Source organism: Platalea leucorodia (assembly GCF_965183815.1).
Source record: "Platalea leucorodia genome assembly, chromosome: 3".
NCBI lineage: Eukaryota > Metazoa > Chordata > Aves > Pelecaniformes > Threskiornithidae > Platalea > Platalea leucorodia.
In genome coordinates, this window is record NC_138825.1 from 4,294,383 (window position 1) to 4,306,581 (window position 12,199).

At 44.3% G+C, this 12,199-nt stretch overlaps 1 protein-coding gene across 2 annotated transcripts in view; it reads left to right on the forward strand.

The window, feature by feature from the left end:
* The first annotated feature begins 2,769 nt into the window (after positions 1-2,769).
* Positions 2,770-12,199, forward strand: part of REL (REL proto-oncogene, NF-kB subunit) — a 31,539-nt gene continuing 22,109 nt past the window's right edge. The window contains exons 1-3 of one of the 2 annotated variants that reach the window (XM_082307842.1): positions 2,770-2,944; positions 8,253-8,395; positions 11,592-11,740. In XM_082307842.1, the coding sequence (XP_082163968.1) occupies positions 2,938-2,944; positions 8,253-8,395; positions 11,592-11,740 (299 nt within the window). In that variant the 5' untranslated portion in view covers positions 2,770-2,937. Of the gene's footprint in view, positions 2,945-3,153; positions 3,218-8,252; positions 8,396-11,591; positions 11,741-12,199 lie in introns of those variants that run through there. The other variant, XM_082307841.1, reaches the window with a different exon arrangement.

Sequence of the window (12,199 nt, forward strand, 5' to 3'; positions counted from 1 at the left end):
AGCCACTGGTGCGTATGTGAGATACTGCCTCAATTTCTAAGATGCAGTCTTAAGGATCATCTTCAAGTAGCCTGTTCCTGCAAGCCCTAAGAGTTAGATTTCAAAAGAGCTGGGGAAAAATAGGGAATGTTTATTGATGTTTTAGTCATAACATGGTATTTGTATTGCCTGGAATATTGCCTTTAATTTCACATCAGTTTAGACTGTATACCCTGCAATAACACTTTCCTTCAGAAGAAATAAGTAGACACTTCTGTTTTGAGCCACAGAGTTTCCCAGGTGCTTTGGTCTGTGCCTATTCAGTAGGGTCACGGGCTAGAGAAGTAGGTGGGAACCAGGGATATAAACTGTATTTAGGGAAGCACCTAAATTCATTCTTCCTGAAAGGCCACAGTTTACTATCCGCGACTTTGCAAACCAGCCTGAAGATAAGAAAGGAAAAGTGTTTAGTCACTTCATATGCCTGTACCGACAGCTTGCTTTACATCCAAACCCAAAATTCATATCTCCTGGGTAATACCCTCCCAGGGCTTTTCCAGCTTCAGCTAGCCAAGAGGAGTAGTAGCACCCCTTTCCCTTTTATAATCCTGTCCAGATGGCTCCTGTGTCCCGCAGGGATGTGCACGCCCTCAAATTGGGAGCATTTCTCCAGCTCTTCAACCTTGTGAATGAAGAATGTCCAAAACTGTTGTGCCACAGCCAGGTGATCGATTAAAAAAAAAAAAAGAAATAGCTTCTAATATTAGATGTTCGTGAGCTAAATGTGTTTAGATGCGAGCACTTAGCGGAGAGAAATCCGGGTTGTGTGTTTTCCTGTTTGTTGCCTTGATGCCTCTTTTCCCGTAGAGCAGCACGAGCAGCGAGATGCGGAGCTCTGAGCACCCCCCGTGTTAACATTCCATCCCGTAGGCATCTTCTAATCCCATCGCTGAAAAATGCAAGAGAAAAGCATCTACCCTCACCTCAACCCCCAGCCGCCGCCTTGAAGAATGTTTTGTTTGAGGTCTCTTCGTTGTGCTTTGGAGTTTGTGTATGTGTAGGTAAAGTCTTAAGTTTGATTTAGGATATTAGAACCACTTTCCTGCTTTATTTTACATCATCACTCATAGGGAATCCAAGAAATCCCTGAAGACATAAAGACCTAGTCCTAATTTCTCACAGTTTTAGGGCACTGCTGGGTTGTATGTTTCTTGGGTTTTTTTGTGGGGAAGAAAATGAGAAATCATGTTCTTCTGGCAAGAAACTAACCCACAACCATAAAATTATTTCAGCATAACATCTAAATATAATCATGTAGCTGTTCTTCCCTTTAATCTTCTAGAGCTAATGTCACGGACGTTTTGATTATCCTGCATGCCCCCTAGGATTCTTCTATTCCCGTTTCAGTTATAGATTTGACAGGGGTGTAACAATCCTACCGTATGACGAACGGCGAATCTTGAATAAGGAAAGTTTTTCTTGCGGGATGGAGACAGATAATATCCGTTTATAGGAAATACGGTGATAGCTGGGCAAAATTAAGGTTATAAAGAAAAGTCCTGTGAAGTTGAGACGGGCTACAGAGCAGGAGGAGTAACAAGCACTGGGCAGCCTCTTCTGCTTAACTACCTGGGTTAGTGTATGGGTTTGCAGATTATAGAACAGCATTTTCTGCTGTGGTTCATTTCTGTACATCCCAATAACCTTTGCTTTAAAAAAGGGTAGTGAGAAAAAGAAAAGCGAAGACCCTACCAGTTATGTACCTTGCTTTGAGTGCTCTTTGAGGCTTTTGTTGTTTTATTAATGCTTCGTTTTCAAGAACACTAATTCATTTAACTGCATTTCCACATGTGACAGTGTATTGTGTTCCCAGAGTCAAGATTTAAGGAAAAAAAATTAAAATCTTTAAAAATGTACATCTTAACATTTAAATTTAAATGGTAACTAAATGTGGTCTTGTACCACAGCTGGGTGTGGGCTTGGTGTTTCTTTGTGTTCTCCTCTTTACAGGTGTTTTTAACCCCCCTAGGTATGCTTGGTCCTTACTGACCCCTCCACCTGATCCGAATTTGGGCCCGTGGGGTTGTTCCTACAGGGTCCCTCTCCTTGACTTGATCCAGCTGTGGCAGGGCCAAGGTGAGATGTATTTCAGATTTGGATCCGGGATGCTGTGAAGGTGAGGTAGATTTGACCACTGTGATTTCAACAAATGTTGCAGATTAGTTTTCCTCAACTTCACTATTATATTGAGCCTAGTTTTCTGTTATTGCTGGTGATGTGTGAGCACCAGGCCCCCTGCCACTCAGAAAAACCTGGATAACGAGGGCTTGGTCTCTAGAGGCTTAGGGAGAGGGAAGGGGGGTGTTGAGCGATGCTGCAAAGGCAGGCGGCTTCCAGGTGCTGGAAAAGTGCGTGGAAAACGGGGCGAGGGGTGCGGGCTTGGAAGAAACGTGCTCTAAGTAACGAGAGGGGTCTGGTAAACGGGGTTTAACTTTTTTCCTTCTGATGTCTGGCCCCCCCCAAAGGAGCATCGGCCGCCTCGGGGTGGGGAGGGGGCGGCGGGCCCCGTCAGGCGGGCGGTTCCCCTCCTCCTCCCCGCGGCGGAGGGCTCTCCGGGGGCAGGGGCTGCTCGGGCCCCGCCGCCGCCGCCTCCCCTCCCCTCCGCTGCCCGCCGCCGGGCGGGCGGTGCCGGGCGGGGCGCCGCGGGGGCGGGCGCGGCCGCCGGGGCGGGGGGCGGCGGCAGCGCGCACGTCCGCCCGCCGGGAAATTCCCCCTGAAAAGGGCGGCGAGCGGGGCGCGGCGGCGCAGCCGGGGCGGGCGGGAAGCAGTCAGTCGGGCCCGGCCGTCCCTCGGAACCAGCGTTCGTCTGTCTGTCCGTCCCTCCGAGGCGTGTGCGGGGCCCGGGCGGGGGAGCCCCGCGGCGGCAGTGGGCCGGAGCGGCTGCGCGGAGCCGTCAGCATGGCCGGTGAGCGGCGGGGACGGGCCCTGGCCCGGGGGGGGGGGGAGCGGGACGGGGTGGGGAGCGGCCCCGCGGGGCTGAGCCCGGCACCGGCGGGACCCGGGCGGCGGCGAGCCGGGCCCCCGCCGCCCTTCCTCCCCGCCTCGGGCCTGTCGGTGCTTAAACTGCGGCGCTGGGTTGGGGGAAGCGCCAGCAGTCGGGTGGTTGGTATTTTCACGCTGCGAGGGATGGTTTGCTTCCCCTCTGTCTCCCTGTTGACCCGTCGGCAGGCAGAGGGAGGTGAGTAACAGTGGGAGAAGGGTGACAGCGCTCTTACCCCACCACCCAGCATCTGCTTTTGATATTAAATCCACGGCCACGTAGCTGGGTAAGCGGGCTTACGGAAAAAGTTCATGAGGAAACCTCACGGGGTTGTTCAGATTAGTTGCGACAAGGTCTTGCAAGGCTGGTATGTTTCAGAATGGACATTTAAGTCTTAAAGTTGTGTCATTAAATTGTTTTGGCGTTAAATAAGCACATGGGTCTCGTATCTGGGCTAGAGGCGTCAATAGGCCAAAGATTCTCCGATGCTGAGCGGGATCCTGTTCGCGTAGGAACTCGCCTACGAGAAGGCAAATGAATAAGAAACAGAGATGGCATAAATGCAAAGTAACGTAGATAAGGGATCACACGCTGAGTAATTACAACAAAAAGCACAATTAAATTTCTTTAGGCTAAATTAAACTGAATTTGTCATCCTCTCAGGAAGTGTTTCTCTGGTATGTTTCTTAGGGTTTAAAAATCCCAAAAACTTAAGGCTTGGCAGCGCTAATTAGAATAGCATTTCGAGGGAAAGATTCTTTCCAGCCTCAAAACTTAAGTGCCTGTGTTCTGTTACCCCTTACCAAAGTATGAACTTCCACTCCTGCTAAATATAGAGGTGTGCTAACGATCAACAGAGGGAGAAAACAACTGGATTTGTACGGAGGCATCTTTTAAATGTTGCACTGTATTTCAGTGGCAAAACCAAAGCAGGAGATAGCGCTTTTTTTTTCTTCATGTATTAATGTATTTTCAGTGTAATTAGGAACCAGATAAGGAATTTTTCAGTAGGGGAAGTTCATAACTTCCTGGTACTAGCTAGCTTTTGTAGTTTTGTTTTTTTTTCTTTTTTTTTTTTTTTCTTTTGGTTGCTGTTCTGTAATGTAACACGATAGTAAAGAGGAAGTTTGTGGGCAGTTTTGTCTCTCTGTTAGAATCTGTACAGTTTATGGAGTCCTAGGTAGATTACTGCTTTCTAAAATAAAAACGTGTTTACACTTTCGGTTAGTTTAGATCGAGCTAGAATGTGCTGTAACAAATCTTCCACCATCGCCTCTTTTTGCTCGAGGTGTGCAGAAGGTTATAGGCGGATAGACTGCCTGCTCTTGCTTTTCAGAAACAGCGATTGCCGTGGAGGGCGTAGGGCCACCAGGGATCCATGCAGAGCAGTGACATCAAAGCTGAAGGGCAAGGCTTCTCCCATCTGTGTTTCGCTGCAGTCGCCTCGCATCATAGGGTTTCGGGTGATACTTTCACATCTTCCACAGAGACCCACAGCTACTTTGCTTTCACGCACAGATGTTGCTGGAGAGCCTGTTGGCAGGGCGCTCCTAGTTGTGCAAGAAAACCAGAAATTGTGTAGTCCCTCCAGAGCCTGCTTCCTTTGAGCAAAGGAACGAGCCGAAAGACGTGAACCCTTGATCCCGTTGTCACTTTGCTCGGTGGCAGCGTGTCACGCTTCCCTCCCTAATGGCACAGGCCACGTTTAAACTTTAAACCGGCCCAGGTTTCTCATCGTGGAGAGGCCTGATGGAAGTGTTGGTTTGAGTTTTTGGGGTTGTCCTTTTGTATCGCTCAAAACGGTTTAGAATAAACCAACCTTCAGTTCTTGAATGAGTATAAGCTGGCTGAACTCTTGGAGCTGTTAACTGCTTTTGCCTGTTTTTCTTGCATAGGTAATAGGGACACTTGGTTTCCTACATTATCTTTTAAATTATTTAGTGTGATATTCAGAGCACAGGGGGATAAACAATTTTATAATAAAAAAGAACAAGAGGCAGGTTGTAATATGTAGCGTGGTGTTTCTATTGCTAGTACGTGTATAGGCAATTATAATTAATTACAAATGGAAATTAAACGCTTAAGCACTTAGATGAAGGATTAGCTAGATTTTTGTTTTTCTTCCATTTCAAATGCTTTTCTGAGAAGTTGTGGGCAGGTGGGCAATCTGAGTAGCCGTGCGTTTCTCTTCCAGAACCAGTGAAAGAGTTTGTTTTTTAACATAGCTCCTATTTGTTTGACAAACACAGCAAGACCTGAAGGGGACAGGTTTTCAGCAACTGCGTGGGAACTAGCAGACCTCTGTGTGCAAGAGCAGATTGTGAAATAGTTAAGCTGTGCCACTTCACAGGCACACTGCTGATTTACAGAAATAGGGAAGACTGAACAGACCTCCACTTGGCTGCAGAGCGCTGATAATACGTTTAGTCTGCACAAACGCTTTTATGTGTTTCCTCTCTATGCAAAACACGATGACACCGATAATCACGGTAGAGGTGATAACGTGATTCTTAAATAGAGTGAGAGAGAGAGAGAGAACCAAGACAAAATGAAGTTTAATGTTTAATCTCTGGAGGCTACCGCATCATTGAGCTTTACTTTCCCACAAACACACCTGCTGTTAAGCCTTCAATGACATTTGTTTCAACCACAGCCCTGTAAAGATCACGGAGCCCAGCGTTTTACAATAAAGTGCTCTTAATGGGTGAGAAAAAAAAGTCCTCTTAAGCAAGCATTAACAGAGAACAGAGGGAAATTATTGGTTAAAGCAAAGAGAGTTAAAGACTTGAAGTGATTGTGTTCTGTAGTAGTTTCGAACAGCAAGGCTCTAGCTAGTCTTGACAAATACGTAATGTATGTGGGCGTACTGTGCGTCTGGTTAGCAGCTATGTAAGCACGTGCATCTCCGAAGTAAGATGATTAGTAGGCACTTTGCTGCAATTTTGTCATTATAACTTCTAAAATAGATTTTTTTAATTTAGTATATGGATACGTGTCTGTATTTGTGGCACACTGCGTTACGTAGACACGGAAAGGTGAGATTCTTTTCCCTCCTCAATTGCGTGCTGGAAACGGGAGGCTGACTGATAGGCAGCAGTCGCTCCTCGCTGCTGGCAGAAGTCCTCTGTTGTCTGGTCCACTGGGCTGTGCTGATAAATACGACAGCATGAGTAAATGTAAGCGTGAAAGTTAAATAGCCACACGCTGGTGTGTGAGCTTGGTTTTGTGAGAAGCTCAGACTTCTGCTCTCTCTTTGAAACCGGCTTTATGTCATTTCTAGGCTTTTTCGTTATCAACGCCTGTCCCCCCACCCTTTGCTGGACTTGCTTATTTTCCAGAAAGAGAAAATATGCAAAGTTTATGTAAAGGAGGGTTAGATAAAATCTGGGAAGTATCTAGAAAAGGGATGATCCTTGTAAGGAACTGGACCTGGAGTAGTGGCTAATGTGTATTCAATATGACAGCTCACAGTCTATTTTCAGAAAATTATTTAAAATCTACTTGATGGGAGGTGGTTAGTTTAGATATGGCATTTTGATAAATGGTTAAAAAGGAATATAGAGTCCTTAAACCATAGTTCTCAAATGTTTGGCACCAAATACAGCCTGGAGTTGAAATGCATTGTGCCTTTTTAAAAGGCGTTCAAGATTTGAAAAGGCACATGCTGTCAAAGACAATTCCAGCGTCCGAGCTGCTTTCCCACACTGCCATTCCACAGCTGTCTGTAAGTGTGTTACAGCTGAAATGTGCATTCAGGTAAGACCAAGGTGACATCTCGGCGATGTAGTTCTTTCCATCCCTTCTCTGCTTCTCTTAATTGCTTTATCTTTTAAGTTATAATATTTTCCTACTTTGAATATGAACCGCTGTAGCGCTGGAAATGTTTTGCCATCAGCAAATCCCAGGCATAAAGTTCAAGCTTCGTGTTGGCAGGTATACCTAAATCATTGTAGGTGCAACAAAAGAGAAGCTTTTTTTATAGAGTTAAGATTGGAATCCACCTCTTTGCCAAAACTCATATGCTACGGACCTTAGGCTGTGTAGCCCTTGGGCAAAAGGAAGTAGGGGATCTTTTACCCTTTTAGCACTTTCAATATATTTAATAACTATTTTGCTTATTATGTTGAAGTCCAAGCACTTTTTTCAGTGCTGTGCCACAGGATGTTGCCTGTCATGTTTGTTTGTGATGCTCAACCTTGCTTGAGTAGGATGCTATTATATGAAGATGACAGAGAGCTCAGTAGACATTTCCATAAGCTATGTTCTTCTGATCATGCAGCACTATGATGATTCAACTTCTACAATATTTACTTGCCCTCTGTTATTTGTTTTTCGCATGCCATCGCACTGTTGTCACTGTTTGATTGACTGTCCTGTTTGATGTTCTCAGCAAGATATATTGAATAGCTCGTTACTGTCTGGCAGTAAAACATCACTTGAAAAGTACTTACACTCTTGCTAAGTTAATGTCTTTCTAACCCCTCCAATTAAGAGTTCTGCTGTCTCTTATTCTTGTCTATCACTTTTGTTTCCTGAAAACCTCTTTTTGACAACTGCCTGGTAGCTTTTACTGAGGTTTCGTTGTCTGGGGAGATACTGCAGCTAGAAGCTGGCCCTGTGGGAAGGGGGCAGCTCAAGATGTAGAATTCAAAACCAGCAATCAGGTATTTTCTGAGCCCATACAGTGATAGTATTCCACCCAGTAGGGTGGGGTTTTTTGCATAATTTGCATAGTTTCTGCTTCACTATATTAGGAACTAAATCAATCAATTCTGAGGAAACATCTTCACTTTCAGAGGACGTTTAAGAGAACATAGGACTGACACTACTTGTACTTTGAGAGGACAACCGTTCCTGAAAATGTATTATAATTAAAAATAGCAACCATTCCCGCAAAATAAGGATTTGTTTTCTGGTGTATAAAATCTTTCATCAGACACATACTCTCTAACAGCTAAAAGAAGCTAAGTTCTAGGTGAGATGGAGGGGAGGGTGTCCTTTGCTAATTACTTAGGCGGCATCGATACCTGAGGCTTCATTTAAAATCTCTTCTCTCCCCTCACCCCCCACCTTCAATGTGTGCTTGTACATGAAGAGTAGATTGTCTGAGAAAGACAGACCAAGTGGGAAGATGGTAATATCAATCAAGGAGTCTAGATTTTCTAATTCTTACATTTTCTGCTGCTTGTTAAGCTCTACTGTGTACTAACATTGAAAATGTTTTGTTTTTAAGGTGGCCCTGAGCCCTACATTGAAATGTTTGAACAACCCAGGCAAAGGGGCATGCGTTTCAGATACAAATGTGAGGGAAGATCGGCAGGCAGCATTCCAGGAGAACACAGTACTGAAAACAATAAGACGTTCCCTTCCATACAGGTAAATACTGCTTTTACCCATGAATTACCATTGCCCACGTGAGCGTTGCGCTGTAGCTATGCGTTGGACTCGGTGCGGTAAATAAAATGCTTTTCATTTCACGTTCTGTTATTCTTTCCTTGGCATGCAAATGTAGTTGCAACAGAGTGGAAAAAGAGTTCTTTGCTCCTAGTCATTAAAGATTTTGTCTCAAACTTACAAGAAGAGGAGAAGGTGTAGAGGTAGTTAACAAAGTGCTGGTAGAGAGGGAGTTCAGTAGAGTTACTCATTGTCTGGGAATCGGTCATTATTAGCTTTTTCTGTATGCACATTTGTTCTGGTTTCTGAGTTATGTGACTTGGGTTTGTTTTTACTATTTGGACTGCAGCGTGAATTTTGGGAGAGCTTTGAGGGAGTTTGCGTACAAAATTTGAAAAGGCTTTCAAAAGCTGCCGGGCGCAACGTGAAAGAAGGCACGTTGTACAAGTGAGCAAAGTAAGAAAGTGACTTGCAGCCAGTGATTTGGTGATTGGGCTCTGTATACAAAGAAGCTACCGTGAAGTATGTGAAGTCAGAAGGGGATACAGAGTTTAAAAACGAGCTGAGAAAGGGGAATTATGTGGTCAGAGCACCTGCAACGAAGACCATTTGGGTGGTTGCATTATGGATAGGTTGGGAAATCCAGAATGAAGGGATTCAGAGTAGCCCTAGCAGCTATAATCAAAGCAGGGACAAAGATACAGACAGCAGAGGTGAAATGGAAACACTTTGGCAGTAGCTTTCATATGTGGGACAAAGCAATGTGTCAGAGACCCTAGACAGGTGGGGTAAGGGAGGAGAATTTCTATTTGAAGTTCAAGTTGCTAGTGTTTCCCTGATCTCTTACAGTTTGGAGGATGTCTTTCAGAGATGAGATTAGAAGAGAAAACTCAAATATAAATGGGAAGTTATGAGTACTTGCCATCTTGGAAGTACATTACAGTGCCCAGGAACAGAAGCTGTCTATCTGTGTTTGCAGTGGAGCCAAAGATGGAGTCCCTCAAATCGCAGCAGAAAAAAGAACAGATACAGAGGACGTGAACTCTGAAAAATACGAGATGTTTTAGGCTGAGGCATGAAAGCTCTTTAAGAAGAGGGAGAGTTTGAGAAAGATAGTGTTGGCAGTCGTGTTGAGCAGCAGAGTGAGCCTCTGCTGCATAAAGCAAGTGTGGAAGCTGGTCTAGCCCTGAAGCCAGAATTACTAAGGGAAGAAGCAAACAAGAAGGCTCCCCCCTTGACTATCACAGTGCCAGATTTGGTTAAGGAATGCAGGAAATAGAGATCTTGCCAGACTTTTATTCCAGCACTCTGCCAATTGAACGAGGAACAACGTTCCTCAAGTAAATAATTTCAAACTCTCAGCTTAAGGCTGTGTCAGGGCGCAAGTTGAACAGGCAGGATAAGCCCTTGATTCCTCTTAGCCCGGACTGTGCTGCACATGAAGGCCAGCCAGAACCCAAAGGGAAGATGGGACATGGTAGGGGACCGTGCAATCCTGGCACAGTTTGGCCTATTTTAAAGGTGACTGTTGATGACAGAGCTGATTGTTACTGATAGCAGGTGATTTCTAGGTGAATTCCTGCCTCCCTGAAGCCCGTAGGAGGCTTTAGTGCTGATTAGCTGCTAGGGGAGTCCCCTCTAGAGATGGAAACATCAATGAGGATGAGAACAGAGAGGCCAGGAAGAGATTAAATTTCGTGATGCGGTTGAGATGAAGAACATCAAGGAGGAACTGGAGAATCAAAAGTGGCTAGATCAGGCTTCAAGTTCAAGGGACGGGGTGTGAAATGAGGGAGAAATGATGTAATAGTTGAAGAAGGTAAAGGAGCAGTGGAAGTTTTATTTTAAGGGTAAAAAGTAATAGCAGCTTGTATGAAGGCCACGAAGGGAGCCAAACTGGAGACTGAAGAAGGTAACAGATGATGGAAGCTAGAAGAACGCAGGTCAAGTCAGAGGTTTGAGGTGTCAGCTGAAAAGGATCTAGGATGGGATCCTTGGAGCCTCAGGAGGAGGAAAGAAAGGGCTGAAGGAGGAGAGGAACAGTTAGTTATAGGGCAGGGGAAGTGGAGGAGGAGAACTCGCCTCTGCACAAACGTGTGCCTGAGCAAGTCTTGTATTTGCTTTTAAGTTGTTACGCTTCAAACAATTTAGGCCAAACTTTTTTTTTTTACACTCACCCACACAACCCTTGGTGACTTCACTGGTAGCTGTCTGCATGAGGGAAGACTTTTAAGTATCTGAGAAATGTGTGATGAGTTAGGCTGATGACTGCTGTGAAGGCTCTAGTAGGAGCTTGAGAATTCGGCACCCTCCTTCTTGAGTATAAGATTGAATATTCATCTGAGAAGTAATTAAAAAAAAAAAAAAGACTTCGTAGGGGATTATGTCATGCTGTATCTGTTAAGATCCTCTTTCACTACTTAGTGTTCCATGCACAGGTAACATCCTCATCCCTGAGGCTTTAGGAATTTTTTTCCTAAGATCTTTGGAGCTAGACCTGTCCCTTAATAAGTGTTCGTATGCGGTCACCTATGTAGAATTTTGTGCCTTTCGTTGTAAGGCTAGATATGATAATGAAATATGTAGTGTTACGTATGTTCTTACAGCATTACAAGCTGTTTTACTCTTAGGTCTAAACTCCTATATTACCTCTGGCCTTTTGTACAGGGATGAATTCAACTCATACAAAGAGCCCTGGTAAGATGGTGAAGCAATAGATCTCCAGCCTCAAAAAAAAAAAAAAAAAACACAACACATTTTTTAGAGCCTTTCAGACTTCCTTCCCATTCTTGCAGTAGGGTGGTTTAAGAGAACGAAATAGATTGAATGTCAATTACTGGCACCAGCGAAATTTTATCGTTGCAAATAACCAGCTGCTTTGGCAAAACTAGCGGGTGAAGTATGTTGTTTTACTGCGATGGCAGATACTTTTGGAAAAAACCTCCACTTTTCAAATATTTTACCAAGCAGTTGGTTTTTTAGTGTAAAATGAACAGAACTGAAACGGAATGAACAAAACTTCTGAATGGTCCTGCCTTTTCTGAAGCAGTAATGCCATTTTCTTAGGTATGGTGTTTCTTCCGTAGAGTATTTTAGGATGAAATAGATTCTCTGTTACATGTGGAGACTTTACTAGCCCCAGTACCTAAAATCTAAAAAATGTCGGGTTTTTTTGTAGATTCTGAACTATTTTGGAAAAGTCAAAATAAGAACTACGTTGGTAACGAAGAACGAACCCTACAAGCCGCACCCTCACGATCTGGTTGGAAAAGACTGCAGAGATGGCTACTATGAAGCAGAGTTTGGGCCAGAACGGCGAGTCTTGTCGTGAGTAATGGTGTTGCTTGGAAGTTCGATTAATTATGCAAGTGATTTGCTAATCTTATGTTTTAGAACTCTGCCTAGTGATTAAAAGGACAATTAGTATGCTGTCTTTGCTGAAGGTTACTAATCCATCTCGGAGAGAGGGCAACTTCTCTTTGAAGTATTTCCTTCTTTTTTCAATACTTCACACACTCATCTTTGGTCCTGTTGTTTTCCTATCACCCTTTTCTTTCCTTTGTTCGTTCTCCCAATGTCTATGCTTCCTTTTCCTTTCTCCCACTTGTTTGCTTTTTCTTAGTCTTGTTCAGTAACACTTCTTACTCTCGAGTGTGACTCTCTCCTACATGTGAAAATGATGAGTAATAGAATGGGTAATGACAACATTAGAATTAGTACTTCATGGTGATGAGGGAAGTTCACGTCTTCCATGGGGATTATATTTGGACTTTCTGGAAACTGGTG